At 34.9% G+C, this 19,610-nt stretch overlaps 1 protein-coding gene across 2 annotated transcripts; it reads left to right on the forward strand.

Annotated features, from left to right (window-relative positions):
* Positions 1 to 4,681: 4,681 nt before the first annotated feature.
* LOC148947849 (uncharacterized) lies at positions 4,682 to 19,373 on the forward strand. 2 transcript variants are annotated; one of them, XM_089095487.1, is made up of 5 exons: positions 4,682 to 4,718; positions 5,967 to 6,856; positions 7,650 to 9,882; positions 13,296 to 13,382; positions 17,444 to 19,373. In XM_089095487.1, exons 2-5 carry the CDS (start codon positions 5,982 to 5,984, stop codon positions 17,483 to 17,485), a joined length of 3,237 nt encoding a protein of 1,078 aa, XP_088951613.1. In that variant the 5' UTR covers positions 4,682 to 4,718; positions 5,967 to 5,981; the 3' UTR covers positions 17,486 to 19,373. The 2 variants fall into 2 exon arrangements, with proteins under 2 accessions (XP_088951613.1, XP_088951612.1); XM_089095486.1 differs by lacking the exon at positions 4,682 to 4,718 and having other exon boundaries at positions 4,726 to 6,856.
* Positions 19,374 to 19,610: the final 237 nt, after the last annotated feature.

Consider the following 19,610-nt stretch of genomic DNA (forward strand, 5'->3'; position numbering starts at 1 on the left):
GAAAGTATAAAACATATAATTGTAATAATTTTGATCCAAAGTCCTTATCTGGAGGTTCGCAAAAACACCTTCCGCAAAGTCCTCCTCCAGCCCCCCTTAATATGCTACGCAATTAAAGTTCTACAAACACCAATATATTAAATTAGATTATTAGATGCTTGGTTCTCTTAGTACAGTGCAGGACTTCAAATTAGACTATTATGCGTTCGATTCCTCCTTCAATTTTTTTTCAATCATGGTTTGTCCTTTCTGATCATTACTTTTTGGATAATCCAATATTTTTGCAAGTGTGATGCACTCATTTTTAATAGTATATCCCGGGAAGACTCATTTTAAAGCTATTCTTCCTATCTACCTGCTTTTTATCAATTTTACCATCAATAGGTGCCATATAGCACTAAAAACGGCACTTTTGGATCCTTTTCTTAAGTGGAAGAGTTTGGAAGCATGAAACGGTACCATTGCAACAATTATAGTTGAAAGCCCTTAACTGGAGGTCTAAGAGAACCCCTCACATATAATTCCCCCAAAACCCTCTTAGTAAGTTTCTTCTACTCATCTTAAAAGTAAAAGATTATTGCAAAGAAAATCAACTAAAACTAAAAACTTTTCAATTAAAATCTACCAAAAATTAAGTGTTGATCATGAATGATCAACAGTTTTGAATTAAACCTTCAAACTTCACTTTGCGATGAAGCCTGCATGCTAGTTGTAATGGTGATAATTCAGGGAAAGGGACGTCCTTGCCCCCTTATTTTTTGCTCTTGCCTAGGTTTCGAAAAACACCTTTTTTTGGTTACTTCATTGAAAAAGACAATTTTTTCATATGAAAAAAATGGGGGAAAAAAGGAAAGTACACTTTATGGGAATGTGCTATCAAGTCAAATTTATAAAAAGCGATTAGGCATAAATATAAGCTTTTAAATGTGCCTTTAAACAGCTCCATAAATTTTCAACTGAAACTAAGGTATGACATTAAAACTGAAAACGAACCGAAATTATTCCGTATAAATAAAAACAATCATGGCAGCGTTGTTTCTACATTACATTTGAATAAAAAACGAGCAAAGATTAAGGGAAGTAAAGAGCGAAGTTGAAACTTAAAACGGACAAAAATTATTGCTTCGCAGCCTATCTAATATATATATCAATAAAACTAGTACAAATAAACCAACTAATTATGTTTCCCAGTGTTTCTAGGATTATAGAAAACTACCGCTTTACTGAAAACACAAAATAATATGGGAGTTTTGGTACAGTAGAAGCAAACCAATCGAGGACATTTTAAAAAAAATGAAAATATTATCAATTCCTTTTGGGATCCATCCCTTTTACGATAAAGCAACAATTCATTTTAGGATTGTTGCTTTATTTTTTTTCTCGTTTAATTTGGTATCACTTCTGCACGATGGCCCAGTTCAATGCCTTGCTGTCATTTTGGTTTTAAAAAGGACATGTCATGATTAGTTTGTGTCATGTCATGATAGGTTCGAAGTAAAGCCATCTTGATAGCATTAGGATTAGGACTATAGACTAGCTGTAGAATTTGTACCATAGCTTGAAATTCACTGTTGTATAGAGAGAAATAATTGCATTTTCAGAATTCATATTATGTCATTTTGATCTTCATTTCAAGTAATACTAAAGAATATTTCTTACAATTGAAGATTGTTTATTAATTACTATTGGTATTATAGCTGGCGAGACCAAAATGCTACCTGAAAAATCAATCCAGTATTTCTGTATGCTGTTCAATGACTGCGGTTATTAAAAAAAATATTTAATTTTACGCTTATGTTTTTAAGATAATTTTAATTGTATATGGAAAGTTACTGATATCACAACTAGTGTAAGGCAATGAAACGCTTTGTAGACTAGTATATTGTTGCCAGGCTACATACTCACTTTTGACTCCCAAGTTAATATTCCTGTTTTTAATACTTTATTTTTGTGTTTTCAATAAAGCGCTAGTTTTCTACAATCCTAGAAACACAGGGGAAAATAATTAGTTGGTCTATTTGTACTAGTCTTATTGATATTTATTAGATAGGCTGTGAAGCAATAATTTTTATCCGTTTTAAGTTTCAACTTCGCTATTTACTTCCCTTGGAAAAACCTGTTTTTTCAGAATAATCTCAGTTAATATTGCATATAGTTGTCTGCTTGTTAAACTTGTATTTACCAACGTTCAAAAAGAAATGAAGAAAAACTAGCATAAAGTGTAGCCAACACTCTTTGTCGCTACAATACCTGTATGAGTGAAAGTAAAACCTGAATTTTGGAACTTGCTAAGTGGAAACCTACACAACCATATACACCTTTAAAAGCCAGTAAAATGCTGAATTAAATTTTCTATGAAGACCTCTTTATCCATGTTTTTTTCCAGTGGGAATCACAAAATTACAAAAAAGAGAGATGGGCGAAAAATAGGCAAAAAATTGGCTAAAATCATATGGCACCATCCAAGCAGCTTAAAAAGGTGTAACTTTCATTTGAAGGTATAGTTATGTTTGGATCAATAGACCGTTAATCGTGAAATTTTTGTGGACCAACGATTTTGTCCAATTTAACTAACTTCGCTTTTTCAGTTTCATGCTTCAACACTGATGAAAATTTTATACTGCCCTAAAAACTTCATGATCTTAAAACAACCAAAAGAAGAATCCTGGTTTTCAAGAACTAATAAACCTAGCTTGTGTCCAGGGGTAAAAAAATGTTTCCATTTGACTATCCCTGATGCTTTAAGGAATACTCCTTATTTTGAAGAGAAATAATATGGTATTTAATGGTCCCAGATGGTAGATACGACAATGATCTTCGATTAGTCACAAGAAGCATAAAGCAAACAATAACATGAAATTGTGAGTAAAGTGTATGCACTAAAAGCTAACAATTGGGAGAAGGATACGTAAAATTAATGAAGTTTATTAGAATAGGAACATTTCTTGGAGGAAAGACCCCTCCAAGTAAATCTAAGAGAGAAATATTCCCAGTCTCATCAATCTGGCACTTATATAGGTCGGCTTACGGGTAGGGGAAGTCTGCAACTTCGCTTCCACCAATATTATTGAGATTTTAAACCCAATTTGCCGAATTTATCATATAATTTGGTTATTTTTCCTTTTCGAGACGATAGACCCACCAGAATAAATTCATTTATATATGCCTTTCCTCATATTCTGAATTATGCTTAGAGACTTTCATTGGACTATTCAGACAACTCATAAAGGAGACATTCCATTTACCTCGTGAATGGAAAATATAATTAATTACAGAATACACTTTAGGAATTTTAGGGCTAACGCGAAAGAATCCTCCTTCTGCGCATAGATAAATGCTCGTAAACAAAACTTTGGTTCTCTAATGTTCATTGTTGTCCCCAAAATTGAAACTAATTTTTTTTCAATGAATTTGGTTATCCCTGAACAAATTTATTCTTATATACTTAGGAGGGGTGGCTAACAGATATTTTACGGAATAAAACCACTGTATCAGGACCTGGGGGGAATACATTTTTTGATCATACATCAGTGTTTTCAACTCTTCAATATCTAGGAAGGAGGGGCGAAATTTAAATTAATAATCTATGGGAGAATTTGTCGTTTTTATTGGAGAATGCCAAAGAATTTGCTTCAATAAAAATACCCCCTATTTTCCCCACTCCAATTGAAGCCACTGCCCAACATTGAATATTATGTTTAACCTTGTAAGATTACTCCATTTTCTAGGCGTCATAATTATTCGCCAGTAAAACTTTATTTGTTTTTAAATTGCAACATTAAAATCATTACCAACATACAAACTACAACCAAGGCCGTATCCGAGGGGGGGGGGGTGGGTTGAACCCCCGAAATGTTTGTGTGACTCGTAAAAACGTAACAAAAATGGATATAAAAAATTTATGTGTTTTTTACTCCCCCCCCCCCTCCGAAAAAATATGTGTGTAAAACACTCCTGAAAAAAATCCTGGATACGGCCCTGACTACAACAAATCACCACACATAAATCATTTTTCTCTCCCTTGACTCAGGCACGCACCCACGGGGGGAGGGGGTTCTAAAGGGGATATATGTTTTGAAATCTCAATTAATCTGCTCGGTTTAGTCAATCATTCTTTAGTCCCTACTTAAACTTGCATTCAAGGAGCTAAAATAAACCTAATGTAATGCCTTAAAATACCATTTTCTTTCAGGAATTGTTAAGGTTTTTCGTTGGTTGGCCCCGGGACCCCTGGTAATCCCCCCCAACCATAATTATTTTCTTAGTGCGCCACTGCCTTGACGTGCTGCTTCCCTCGTTTTTCCGGATGTTATCAAAATACAATGTCTCTTTCTGATAGCTAGCTCCCGCCATGAATTGGATCCCAAATAATATGCGAAATTTTTCGTATAATATTTAAGTTTATTTCGAATTCAGCTTTCTACAGGAATATTGTCCTAGCAGCTGCAACCTGTTCACAAATACAAAGCATTTGTTCTGAACGCTTTCCCAGCCTTTTCGTGACTGACATTAACGAATTACTCTCTCACCGGGTTAATGAATTTCAATGGCCTCCAACAGATGTTTCCTGGTAAAGCTGGTTTCTTCTCTTTGCGCAAGCGTGATATGATCGATTTCACAATAAATTCTCTCTTGCTCTTGGTAAAATATTAAATACAGTTGCGTCCTAGATTTTGGTGTGTATGGATATAAGGGATGGAATAAAAAGTGGCCGAACAGTACGTAGTTGCCCTACTAGTCTCTTAGCTATTTGTTTGTGAAAGCTCCTATGACAGTTTAGTTTGTGATTCACTAATGAACATAGATATATTTAGTTTAATACCAGGCAATCCAGTTTTGATGATAAATAATCAAGGAAGGAAAAGGTCATAGAATTAGCCAAGTTGCACTTGACTAACAAAATTATAGATTAGTCTCAACCAGCAGACACAAACGGTTGTTTTTGTGTCTCTTTCTGAATATGCTAATCATTATCCTAACAAATTCCGTTTTCAGCCCTTAATGGGGTATCTTTAATAACACCTTGTGGCAACAATGGGGCTTATCCCCTACATCAGTTATTTTCAAACTATGGTACGCGTACCCCTTGGGGGTACACGGCCGGCCAACAAAAAAATTACAAAAATCCTTTAACTCTAGGACTGGCAATTTTATTTATATTTTAGATATAGTTTACTTAGCACCAATAACTGAGGAGGGGTACCTAAAATGTTTTGTGGGTAAAAAGGGGTACAGTGTTTAAATAATTTTGAGAACCACTGCCCTACAGTAACAGAATTCTAGCGTCTCACGTTCAAAACTTGTTATTATTGGGTATTCAGTCAGAACCCTTTAGTTTAATCAGAACTCTTTATTTATGAATAGTCAATAATGAACTTGGTTACTATAGTATTCAGTTCAGAAGTTGAATAAACTGCACTGTTACGTGAGAATTTCCTGGAGATGTTTTTGTGCTGATACTGTTTCTATCGGCTGGTGAATGTTTATCTATTAGTTCTAGCAACTGTCAAGTTTGTTTCTCCTTTAAAGTTAATGCTATAAAAAAATCCTGCTTTTTTATGTTAGAGGAACCTCTGCTTCGTAGATCTATGCAGGGACTTTTGGTTCAATCCACACATTAACAATAAATTCATTGTATTATGCCAAATGCTTGTTTTGTTCATTTTTTCGTGACTCCTATTTTTCAATTTCTGTAATTCACTATTTTGGAATTGGTTTTGGTACTAGTTATTCCAACACTAAACTATTTCAACATTTTCTTATTGTAACTGTTTTTAAAACGTTCTAATTATTGTGGCACTACATTAAATTGTAGTGTAAAGATCTGTTTCTGACGGCACTTCCCAGCTTAGTAACATTTCAACTTTTTGTATCAAATGGTTATCTGCCATGAAAGGCAGTCAGTACGTATATAAGCTGCTGGTCTTCGAGTTAACAATCTTTATTAACTTACATTTTATTTCCAGTTCAGGTAACAAAAAATGACAGGAAGATATTTTATTAGCCTCGCTGAAATACCTGGAATTAGAAGACAGTTGAAGTCATCTAGAGTAGTGATAAATAAATTAACGGAAAGTGAGTTAAAGTCCTGTGCTCTGCAGGCATCAGGATCTTTACATCCTCGTTATGACGAATTGGACTTACATTCCAAGTGTGAAATAAACAAACCAAAGAAGAAAAAGCAAAGAATAGAATATAATTCTTTCAGTCATGCAAGTGAAACACATTCCCCCAAGTTTTCTAGTCCGAAAAGAAAACAAACTTGTCAGACAAACATTAAAGATCAAACAAACGCCATTCAGACAAAAGTTAAAAACAAAAACAACAAGTTCTCGTCAACATCTGGAAGAGTTTCGAAAATTCTCCTTGATGTGGAAGATGAAGAACTTATTAGAAAAGTGGAGAAGAAAACTCAGAAAACCCAGCAAATGTTGAAAAGAAAGCCTAGCAACTCTGAGGTTACGGAATGGAATTGGTCAGTTGAAAAAGGAAAGACATGTGGTAATGAAGAAGGCATAAGGCCTGTAAAGAAGCTGAGGCTAAAAACAAGTTCCACAAGCAATGAATCTTTAATTGCACATTCTAAAACCTGCAGTGCAATGTTGGATAAACCTCTCAACACAGAAATTTTGCCAGATAATTCTACTTGTATAAGTGATTCAGATTTGTCTAGTATTTCTCTGGGAAAACAAAAGTTTTTAAATAGTCAAACTCAGCAATCACAAAATGAGTTTGACGATGTCACAAGTGGGGCTCAATCTTCCAGGAGTCATGAATCAAATTTGCTTGAACAAGAAAACAACCCTAATTTGCGAAAAACGGTATATAGTCCTATTTCAGAGGCTTCCTCTCCGAAGTAAGTAGCTTTTTCTGACTAATATGTGTATTCGGTTTATTATTAAAAGTCTTGCGATAATTTGCCAAAAATTATTTTTCTAAAGGGTTTAAAGACATAATTTGAAAGAATTACGACCTGTTTTTATATAGAAATGTTTTTATGGGTCACTTCTACATTTCGAATCTCCTGGCTCTTGTTTAACTTCAATCAAAGATTAGCACGAATGGGAAATTATATTTTTCATGTACCTAAAAACATCGTAGCAAGTTGCGAGAGCGAGAAATTGGTCGAATTTGTTTACCTTTTCAAATTCTTTTGAAATAAATTAAACTTTGTTAAGATTATTTGCTTATGGATTCTTTTTTCAATTAAAGGGCTTCTTTTAGAAGAATCTTCATAGGTGAAATTTTTCATCAAAAATCCTCAGAAAGTTTATACAGTGTTTAGACAGCATTATTTGTACAGTTAAAGAGTAATTTAAAAAGATAATAATTCAACATAATATTTACACGTTTGACATTAATACTGAAGAAATATTACTCTGTTCAAATATGTACGATGGAAACCTCAACAAAAAGTCGAAAGATGGTCAAAATAACAAGTTCAATCAAAAGAAAAAATTCCTTAACTACAAGGTCTGTAAGAATTTTTTTTTTGAAAGAGGTGGGTTTGCTCTTTAACAGCAGCAAAGCTCTATTCTATGTTCTACTTTCTCTTCTCAAGTTTCGGTTCGTGGAGACAATAGTACACCTTTTCTTATTACGTTTAAATAAGCTGTATATTAGTAACTTTAATTGGATTTTATTTTTAGGCCCAATTCAAACTCAATTGCCGATATTTCAAATCTGGCAAGACTTTTTCAAAAACGGTTGGAACTTTTGAAAACTATAGAGGGACTGAAAGTTGAAAATTCAGTACTTGAAGAGAAGCAGAAAGTAATCACAAATTCCCTCGAACAAACGCAGGTGCTTGCAGAAAGCCTTACGAAACTCTTGAATGATACAATCATCAATGATCGAAGGGGGAAAGAGCTGGATATAGAAATCCGTGAAACTAAGACAAGATTAGACGCATTACATGATGAGATTTGTTCTGTTAACGACACTGAGCTTGTCAATAATGAAACACTTTTTAAAACCAAAGTAGAAGAATATCGAATTACATGCACAAAATTAGAAGAAATTAAAAAAAGTATCGATTCTCACAAAAGCTCAGTTAAGTATCGCTCCATTAGAGAGCGTATAGCCACAAAACAGATGAAAATACTTGCCTTGAAGAAAGACCTTACTGTTTTGAATGACCGCAAAATTAGTAGCCATAGCACGGAAAGTACGCTTCAGAAAGAATTGGAATGGATTAAAACCGAAATCAGCTATGAATGGGCAATACGTAGCTCTGAAATCGAAAACGAAATTTCAGTCGTTTTTTCAAGCCCTGGGTTTCTCCTAGAACAACCTCAAAATAATTCTTACTCGAATGAAAGAGAACCTCCTACTCCAGATTCGCAAACCGCCGAATCTTCACCACCTCACCCTTTTTCACCACCTGTTTCTGGCGAACAAAAAATGATGTCATCGAATTTTTCCTCTCATGAGGTGCCTATTTTGTCTACAGGAAACCGCAGTAAAAACAATCTTGGGGAATCTGTTAACTGTCCCCGGTCACCTAATATAATTGCTACTGCAACTTCAAATCCAGCGTGTGGCGAAAAGCAACTTCAAGCGGAGCCTGGGTTTCTCCTAGAACAACCTCAAAATAATTCTTATTCGAATGAAAGAGAACCTCCTACTCCAGATTCGCAAACCGCCGAATCTTCACCATCTCACCCTTTTTCACCACCTATTTCTGGCGAACAAAAAGTAATGTCATCGAATTTTTCCTCTCCTGAGGTGCCTATTTTGTCTACAGGAAATGGCAGCAAAAAAAATCTTAGGGAATCTGTTAACTGTCCCCGGTCACCTAATATAATTGCTACTGCAACTTCAAATCCAGCGTGCGGCGAAAAGCAACTTCAAGCGGCGCCTTCTTCTGATGACTACCTATGTTCCTCAACAACCATCACCTCAGCTCAATCAAGTTCTAACTCTGTGATATCTGTTGGTAACACTGTAGAGAGCAACTCGGTTATAAACAGGCATTGCCCTGTTGAAGATTTAAAAAAATATATAGAAGGTTATCTGAACTCTCTCGAAGCCAGTAGTGAAAGAAAGAACAAGTCTGACAAAGAAGAATTCTCACACGAAGAAGTTGAAGCAGAACAACTGAACCAAGATGGTTTGTTTTCTGAAGAAGCAAAATCACAATTCTCTCGCTTAGTGGCTTATGTTTTGAGGTCTCTACCAGAGACAAATGAAAATATATTGCTGCAAAGGGATTTAGTTATTTCGTTAGTTCAATATAAAATGTGGCCGAAACTTTACTTTCAGTTGCAGGAAACAAAACCTTATCTTAAGTCTGTTGATTTTTCAGTGTTCAAGGAAGATCTCGAGAAGATTGAGGCTTCAGGCTCCTCAGCCACAATCAGTGTCGCTGTTGGTTTTACAGATTACTTCGAAATTCCTTATAAACCAATTCCTGAATCCAATTACTCTCCTACCCAACAGAAAGATCCGCCTGCTCAGAAACAAATTAATGTAGTTCATCCTCACCAAATGGAACCAGTAAATGTTGATGCTAGAGTTTTACATTCTTCTCAGGACAACAACCATCATACTCTGTCAGCTAAGGTGAACATTCAGCGCAGGGAGACCTTACCCACCCGTCGGCCAAAAATCTGTAACGAAACAAATAGGGCCCAAAGGCTAGAAGACGAATTTATTATTCTTGGTTTTCAAAATAATGGCCATTCGTCGTCCATCACTCCTACTACTCATAATGACAGTCATAAGAAGCAGGCCTACCCAGTATCGAGAATGAATATGCTAAGATCAATGTTAGATTCTACTGTAGTCAGTCAACAAAGTGGTAATATCTCTAGTGTACTTCAGCTCGTTTTCCCTGCAGCAGAGTCTTCCGTAATTAACATGACTCTAAGAGACTTCCAGGTAAATCAATTGTTTTTCCATTGTAATAGGATGAGCATTGGCTTCAATATTGCATCTAAATATAAGGTGTTAATATGTTTGATGACATCTGTTTAAAGAAAAATTAGTAGAGTCATAATAAAGTAGTACACAGGCACCTTAAGTATTTAAAGGATTTTACGGGGTGGGGGCCTGCCCATCAACAAAATAAATTTATACCTCTATTTTTTCCGAATCCTCAGTACTCTGAGGATCTGATAGCATTATAATGCTTTAACCAAAGGATACTGTCACCGAGTGACGGGGTTCCCTTTTTGAACACCATTTTACTTTTACTTAACATGTTACTTTTTCAGAATGAAACAGTGTATCGTTTCACAAGCCAATGTAGAAAACTCTTTTCAAACCATTTACTGAAAACCTAACTTTTTAGAGAGTTATTTGTAGTTATTAGTACAGTAAATGAATGACTCAATCCGGATCGAATTGCAAAAGAAATAATTCCTTAGAACTATTTGAAAAAATAATATTCCGAATATTAAGAGTTTGTCCTTGTCTTTATGCAAAGCGTTTATGGAGACTAAAAGATTGTGATTAGTCTGATACGAACGATGCGTGTGAATAGTCTTTTCTGCTGACAAAGCATATTTTGGATTTGATCCCTTGATGTTGTGCCGAAACACCCTGGTGACGTAAACTGAACTTTGATTTCGACTAATTTATTGTGTTTAAAATCAAAACTGTGTCAGTTTTAATAGTGACAACTGGTTTAAAACAAAAACAAGAGATCATTGCTGAACAAGCTTCATGATCTTGTGTGTCCTCTATTTCTTCCTGAGAAATTTTGCTGCTCGCACCTTGGCACTCACCGTTTATTCAGGTGTAATTCAGTCCATTTCTCTGACAAGAACACTGAAGGTAGGGTACCCTACAGTCGTTACACATAAAGATTGCTTGGAGTGAATTAATTGCTGCTTGCCTTTTAACATATGTCAAATGTCCTTCCTTTCCTCTTGTACAACTGAATTCGATGGGATCTAACTAAAACATGAGCAAACTTGACAAAATTGTGGTCCATTGGGAGTTTCTGCGTGGAGACTGACTTCACAGACCCATAAACACGGAATGTTACGTATTAGACATTCTTGGGAAGATAAGATATTCCTGCAAACGTCATTGCCAATCATTGTCTTCATTATGTGGATATTTGAAACTCGTTAGTTCCTTTGACTGCTTTTGAATGAGAGTTGAGGTACATTTGCTGCTCTTAGTTGTGGGTGCGGTGAAAAGAATAAGAATCAATAAGTAACTTTCTTCCCTAATTGCTGCTTTTAGCCGAGGTTCTCAATTTCTTCAATGATGGTTTAACTGTGATTAGATCATGATATGGGCCCGCATCAATTACTTTGATGATAATGGTTTTGACTGTTTTGTCATGTTAATGATCGCTTGTTTTTTTGTTTATGTTTCCCGTCTATAGAAGTATCCCTATATTGGGATACTCACAGCTTCTGCCTTAAAAAAAAGAGAATCGCTTTTGCTTGGGCAGCACTGATATTTTATCATTTTTTTCTTTTTTCCTGCTAGTGGGTCACTGGAACATCACAGAGCTGTTTCAGGGCTAATTTCAAAGGAAATTGTTCTATGTATCTGCTTTTGTAAGTATCAAAACATAATGTTAAAAATAAAATCGAATTTTTGATAATAACTCCATCACCACATACAAGATGACATAGCACCGCATCATTTGATCTTAGATTGGATATCATAATTAATTGATTAATGTTATATATTATGACGTCATGTACAATTATATCATATTTAAACTTCAATCATGGTATATTAAAAACAATTTGACGTCATTTGAGATGATCGTGGTTAAATCTACAGGTACAGGCTGTAAGTCAAGAACGAACCACAGCCAGTGGTAACCAAAAATGTAAAAAGGGTTAAAAAACTGTTGTGGTAAAAAATTGCATATAACTTGAAATGACATAAAAAACAAATGATCTAGGCTTCTCTTGAAAACATCGCACTCTTGAGAGCTAACAACAGTTAAAGTGTCTGAAACTGAATATTTCTGCAAAACATAACTGTTCCTAAAATAAAAGGGGACTTTTAAAAGAAACTTTAAATTACCGAAAATCCTGATCGTAGGTTTTAACTCTTCCGTCCTTGATCTGGAGTCAAACAGTAGCAAGCTATATAGTGCGTGTGGGAGAGGCTTGACGGAATACAGTTTAGAAAGTGCGGTGAACAACATGGAAGATCAGTTTTTGTATAGTTGTTTAAAGATCAGATTTGAGAAAACTGATAGCACCAAAATAAGAAACTATTGTTGACAAAAAGATGATTTTTTTTCGTTATTGCGGGCATCGTATTAATTTATATTAATATGTTAAATTTAATTTCTGTCCGTTTTGGGCTTCATTTATTCTTTAATAGTAATTTCTGTTTCGTTTTGAATTTGAACTATAATTGGAAGTAATTTCTACTGGTTCTGACTTCAATATTGCTCTTCATTTTCCTTTGAAAAACCTATTTGTATTTAACTTTCTTTTAATTAATTTCTGTTTTTTTTATTAGCAAAGTTTTTTTAGTGGTGTAAGAATAACACCACCTCAACATTTTCTAACAACTTTACCTTCAAACCTTTAGTATTTTGGAGACTCAGGATGAAATATGTCCACTTTTCTTAATATCCGATCTAATACATAAAAATGGGAAACTTACATAACGTACAGCACTTGACCTTGCGGCTGTGAGAGGTTTTGTTATCTCCGGAGGTATAGTTAATTGACTTTTTGACTATTTCGCACTAATTGGCTGTTCTAAAATTTCGGTGAATAAATAAATGATCATCTGATACAGTATCTAAAATCAGTGAATCAACAGAGGATGTAGAACATTGACCTAGGACATTATCCTCTGAAAGTATTTAAAGAATAGCCAATAAATAGGATCAATACCATACTTAAGAACAAATATAGTAATTGAAAGCTTATTTCATTTTGGACTCTCATAAGTATCACGAATACAAAAAAACAAAAGTAGATAAGTCTTACTCTGTGTTAGTATTTGGACTGTATAATTACAAAGCTATGTTAGTTCAATCTGTATTTGCCAGTATTCAAGCTTCAATAAAAAAAATATATATTTTGGTATTTCTTAAGAAGAATTTGTAGTGTTTGAAAAAAATTCACAAATCACTGCAAGATTCCATAAAAAAACGTATCCATAAGGAACGTACTTGTGAAACTTTTGTTATGGAAGGGGAAGTATTTGAAACAACGCAAAAGTTTAATAACTTTCGAATAACTTTTTAAAACTTGACAAAAGATGGAATTGTAAAAATAGCAGGATTGTGGGGGCAAAAGTTTGAGATATATCTTTTTTGAAAATTTTAAAACGTTTTGACCTAATGGATTTTTCAGGCTCAGGTGTGTGTAATATGCAGGAAACAAGCATATCATGTTTGTAACGCATGTTTGCTGGCCACATACTGCTCTCAGGACTGCCAGGTGAGTTTCTCTCTTATGGCAAAAGGAAAAACAAGACTAATTTAGGGCAATTGGCACTAGGGTTTGAGGCCATATTGACCCTGGAAGCGTATTAACAAGACTGCATCATTTTCAAATTTAAAGCCTATCCAAATTTTGATCCGATCCCACGTGGAATTCCTCTGGGGGAAAGAGAGCATGATATGAGGGCAGGGTGTTCTCCAGACTCTTTTGGCCCTTAAAGTGGACACTTGACATGCACATAAAATGGACAATTGCGTATATAAACAACCCTGGATGAAACAAAGGAATGAGAAAAGAAACAAAGCAATTTTGCTTTAGTATTGCTATTTTCGGGAAAAGGTCAAACAACCTTGCTTGAAACATAAGAACGAGAAAAAAAAACAGAGCAATTCCGCTTTGGTATTAGTATTTTTGGGGAAAAAATAAAACAACCCTGGTTGAAGAATGAGAAAAGAAACAAAAACAGTTCCTCTTTGGTATAATAAGAACGAGAAAAGAAACAAAACCATTCTGCTTTTATTTTGATCGTGAAAAAATTTGATAATGTTTCAGGTGTGATAATGCGTGCCTGAAGAGTGCCGCAGGCCAGTCATAGAATGGCACAGGTTGGCAATTGCAATGGGGGCATCATGTTTGGGGTGGCTTGTGAAAACACGAAGCATTGGATTTAAAGCATGATTTTAATCAAGAAAATATCTGAAAATGCCCTAGGAATGGTAGTTTATGTCAGAGGGTGCCGTGTGTCACCCACGGTGGCTTAAATTGCCATGGGGACATCACCTTGAGGGTGGCTTGAGAAAACACTAACCAATGGATTTAATGCATGATTTTTATTATGAAAACATCTGAAAAAGCCCTAAGAGTAATAGTTTGTGCCAGAAAGTGCCTTGTGTCAGCCATAGTGTACCACGATGGCGTGAATTGCCATGGGGGGTATCACGTTTGGGGTGGCTTGCGAAACTACAAATCAATTGATTTAAAGTAAATGTTTATCATGAAATATCTGAGAATGCCTTAAGAATTATAATATGTACCACAGAAATGTCACAGGGTAGCCACTTTTTACAAAATAAGTGGAAATAAAGGGAAGGGTTATTCAAGAAATGTTCTCAAGTCTATGTCCTTTTTAATAAATAAGGGAATATAAAATTAAAGACGAAATATATTGCAATAAATCAAATGTTTGCTAAAGGTGAGGAGCGATCTTAAAATTATAAGCACACACTGTAAAATGTAACCAAATGTGTGCGTCAAATGTAACCAATTTCCAGTAACCGATTTTTTCCCTGCATATGAATTGGTTTCCAAGGATAAGAAACATGCGATCTATACCTCAAAGAGAACTGCAATAGGGAATCTGATCGATTCAAGCAAAACTCATCACGGTATTCGCGTTGTCGGGATGGCGCATAGACATTCCCGGAAACAGTGATGAGATTTGCATTTAATTTGTTTCCCTAGAATATAGCATTAGAAAAAATTTGTTGGTCCAGGGGGTTAAGGCCAGATTCCGTCGGGGGAAAACCCTGGTCTAACGTTCGATTCCTAGTGCGGACGAAAATATTTGATGATGGATTATAAAGGTTCCCTGAGGAATAATTCTTGAAGAAAAAAAAAATCTTGAAGAAAATGAAATCTCGAAAAAATAAGAAAACATCTTGTAGAAGAAATGTCTTAAAGAAAAAACATCTCAAAGTATTACCTAACACCCTCGTGTGCGACGTCATTACGTAACACCCATGTCTGCGCCGTCCTCAGTTACAACAGGGGCTTCACCGTTGACCCTGAGATATAACAAGTCACGCAAAATTACTTAAAAAACACCTGCTTCTTGAGGAAAACATTTGCTTAAGTAAACGAATAATTCCTGTTTCGTAACATACAGGTGTACTTTGGCATTGCGCAAGACCCAGATGTGCGTAATAACGTCTTGATGGATTGGTAACTCCAATAGTATACCTCTATGACTGCTTTGAAATAGATTTATCCCTCACTACTGACAGTCTAATGTCCTCCTCCAGGCTATTCGATCATTGCAAGGAAGACAAATTATTATCTAGTTCCCTCAAATTATGATGGCCACGATTCAGGACTCGGAGACGCCGTTTGTTAATTAGTTGGAGGGTTGATTTCAGATTTTTAAAGCTTTCGAAAATTCTCGTGTCTTACAAGTTTTCAACAAGTGGAATGTTTTTTTCTGACTTTTTTCTTTTCATAAGTTTTTTTTTATTTCTCGTTTTGTTCTATATTTCTGTAAGTGCTGTACTGTTGATTTTTCATGATCCTCCGACTGTAATTTATTAAATATAAATTCAGATGCAATCAAATGTTTTTACATTTAGCATAAAAAAAATCCGCTGTATAAGAGTTCTTACGCATTTGCAAATATCCTGACAAATTAAATTGGAGAAACGAGGTAAATATCGTCGTAATACCACCTGCTGAGCTGCCGCGTGTTTCAATATTTTGTAGTTTTCAAACAATTGTTTGACTTATCATTTCAGAGAAAAAATGCTGTTGTATATCTAAGCCTGCTTGAAGAGACCACTCATTTCTAAGTCGTGACGAACTATTCTAATTTTTATGAGACCTAAAATAGAATGCCACCAAGTCATTTAAACTCAGTTTAGAACCATTAAATTAAAATTTGTAAGGGTCAAACTAATTGGAAAATGGTCAGAACCCTCTCTATGGAGCACTTCCATGTTAATTATTTCTAGTACGAACCTATTATCAGCCAAAAATAATAACGCTAAACTTTTTCTCGCTTACACATCTTTACTCACCTCAGCATACATATTAAAGAGTAGCAAAATTTGTTTCAGAAATGGGACACATCACAGCACGCGGAAAGGGAAGTTTCCCTTTGCATCATAGCAATAGCTTCATTTACTACTAGAGCATAAATATTAAAGAAGGCACAGTTATAAAGAAAGGTGTGCGACTGTTGCGTCCCAAAAATCTTTGATGGAGAGCATAGAAATTCTGGTTAGTGTTTAATATTTAGGCTGTGATACTCATCGCAAACTCCATCAATGCCAAAACTTCCGTTCCCAATAGCTAACTCGGTTTTACCGCAGAGCTCAATGAGCTCTTCGCCCTATTGATTAACCCTCCTGCTTTCATTTTGGTTGCGCCTGGGATCTTGTCAGAAGACGGCATAAACAATAAATCCTCACCTTGAAGAAAAAGTGCAAATCATTTTCGTTAGTATTAAACATATTTGACCTATTCATCCTTATAGTAATCTGTTCCAAGAGCGGATCCAGGATTTTTGTTCGGGGGGGGGGGGTTTACCCAATTTTTTCTCGTGGACTTTGTCTAACATCCTGTTTTCTGGTAAGGTTTTGTCTTTACAGGTATTTTTTAGACTAATTTTTGACTTGGTCAAAAATTTCAGGGGGAGGTTCAAACCAGGTACCCCCCCTGGATACGGCCTTGATGTGTTCCTCAGGGATATCCTTTTGACTGAATAAATTAAGAATCAATTAAGTTTTATTAACGTTAGAATCTCAGAATATGAATTAGAGTTTGTCAGATTGTCTTTTGAAAGGCTGATCTACGAATCACAATTAAATTCCATTTTAATGACACTACAAATTTTGCCTTTTTCTAAATGGGGGAATAAGCGTTTGAATAAAAAATAGTTCCGCCAATATTAAATTTAGTGTTTCCTTTGGGATATCCCTTTGACAGTAAACGACCAAGAGCTAATGAAACAGATTGATACTAAAACCTCGTTAACGTAAAACGATGTTTCCAAGATTGCCATTGGAAAAACTCATTTACGAATTACAATTCATGAACCATTTCATGACTTTTTATAGTATTTATATAATGCGCAAATTCCATTAAGCCTTTTTAATGCAAAATAATTTCATAAATTTTGATGTTAATCTATTCCTTAGGGATTTCCTATCAACTACACAAACTAAGATTCAATCAAGTATGCTAATGTTAAAACTATAAAACAGTCTTGGTAAAATTGCCATTAGTTCATCTACACATTACTATTGGATGCCCTACTCATGACCGTTTACCATCTCTAACTTTTGCAGAGACATCATTGGGCAGCTCATCGACACTTTTGCAAAAGGTAGAGTTTAAGCAGCCACGTTTCCCAAGGCTCCCCCTTCCAGAGAATGGTGCCATATTGAAACTGAAGAAATTCAGAACCCAAATCTTTAAAGAGAATGTCTTTTCGTGCTTATTGTATGCGTCCTTTCTCTCAGTGCTTTCTGAAATTTTGTTTTGACACTGTGGTAATACTCAAGTATGAAGTTGGAATACGTATATTTTAAAGCGTTTACACTGCCAATAAATTTTGTACCTTTTAGTAGAGCGCCAATTTTTAAGTGCGTTGAGATTCGTAGAATACATAAGGGTCTGTTGTTTGTCTCTTTTAATTTTGTTCCCTGTATAGTTTTTGGTAGGAGTCAGTGCTACCAAGTCGGACTGTTTTCTTACAATCAGACTAGAAAAAATGGATTAAGCTAATAAACATAGTTTTCGACAAAACGTAGAGCTCATGATTCCAAGAAACAAAGTGCAGCACCGTTGAAGAAACAATAGGTTCAGGCTATTAATTAATGTGTGAATAAACGTTTTTTCAAAAGAAAGAAGGTAGTGACAATAAAGCTTAGAATGAGCAGAAATTATGCTATGTATGTAGGGAGCTGCCGCTTACTCAGCCCCGTTCCAATACTCGCTCTGAAGCTTGACAAGTACTTTCCGAATTAAGTTCTAAAATGCAGCCAATAGAGCTAGCTAGTAACTGTTGGTGTTTTATTTTCCTAGTGTCTCTGAAAACTCTTAAACATGAAAGGTTTGTTGCTTAAAACAGATGTTCCCTCTGAAACAAGTACTTTTGAGACATGCCTGTAGCAGCATGTCCCACCAAAAAGACGAGACGCCTGTGCCATTGGATTCATTGGTCTCAGATCTATCCATTCATTGACCCAGAATTATGATACTACTTACAATTTACTTACAGAAGGATTTAGATTTGCTCAGATAATAGGAAAATCGTTTACTCTAGAATTAGAAAAATTGTTTACTCTAAATTTTTGCAGCGTTTGATTACTGTAAAAAAGTTCATTCACTATATTTAAAAAATTTAATTCGATGGTTGGATACTACTGAATCCCAACCAGTGGTAGTTCTGGCCTCTCTTGTGCCCGGGGCAAGATCTTAGTTAGCCCTTTCTCCCCCCTGTATTCCACAGAATTATGAGGCCAAATTTTAGCAAGATTTTCATTTATTAACAAGTCAGATCTAGTTTAATAATTAACTAATAATTTATTTGTTAATTATTTTTCAATTTATTATTTAAATTATGTAATTATATAAATTTAGCTGTAATTTATTTCATTAATTAATTAGTAATTCATTTTTTCCTTTCGTTTATTAACTGCTCCCTCTACTTTATTTTAACAAAAATGAAATTTTTAAAATGACAAAATAATTATAGCGGTTATATTATTTATTTAAAATTTTGCACCCTTAAATCCAGTCACTGTCCCTCCCCTCCCTAAAACAGCCTCTGGTCTCAGCTAAGGATTGATAACATTTTTTCATTTTTTGTTTATCTACAAAAACCACAGTGGAGCAGAAAAATAACATACTAAAACTTTCACAGGAAACATAAAGCTTAAGAAAATGAAACAAATTAAGCCTTTTCTTTCTCAGTGCGTTGTGATACAGTTTTCTAACTTTACTGACTTCTTTTCGTTTCCGAGCACATATTATTAAGGAATTGATGTAAAAATGGTTGAACTTTAGTGTTAAAAACTGGGTAGAGAGGAGGGGGGGGGGGTGAAAGTGCTTTTATTTCCTTGATATATCTATGATTATTTCTGCTTATTTTGAATTCCAGCTGTGGTAAAGCTTTCTAATTTAGTTAATTATTAATTTAGTAAAAATATATAAGACGCAAATATGAAGTTTTGAAATACCACTTTTTATGTGGATAAGGAACATATCCTGCCAAGTTCTGTTTAACGAGAGATTGAGAAATTACCACTTCCTAACGATTACGTAGGAAGTTGTGGTTGATAAAAATATATAAAAGATACATTTTATTCGAAGGGGTTATCGGATACTAACTCTATGCCGGACTGACCTCTGGTCCGTTGTTTTTAGAAATACCTTGGAATCTTGTCTTATCATTGTAAGACTCTAAGTATCTTATTATATATTATTGTAGTTTATGAGACTTTTGGTCTA

Source organism: Artemia sp. Qi Xiang Cuo, chromosome 10 (assembly GCF_049724085.1).
Source record: "Artemia sp. Qi Xiang Cuo chromosome 10, ASM4972408v1, whole genome shotgun sequence".
NCBI lineage: Eukaryota > Metazoa > Arthropoda > Branchiopoda > Anostraca > Artemiidae > Artemia > Artemia sp. Qi Xiang Cuo.

Coding starts and splice junctions, on each gene's coding strand:
- LOC148947849 (XM_089095487.1), top strand. CDS start 5,982: ATGACAGGAAGATATTTTATTAGCCTCGCTGAAATACCTGGAATTAGA. Junction 6,857..7,649: donor TCAGAGGCTTCCTCTCCGAA/GTAAGTAGCTTT, acceptor TTTTATTTTTAG/GCCCAATTCAAACTCAATTG. Junction 13,383..17,443: donor ACTGCTCTCAGGACTGCCAG/GTGAGTTTCTCT, acceptor TAACTTTTGCAG/AGACATCATTGGGCAGCTCA.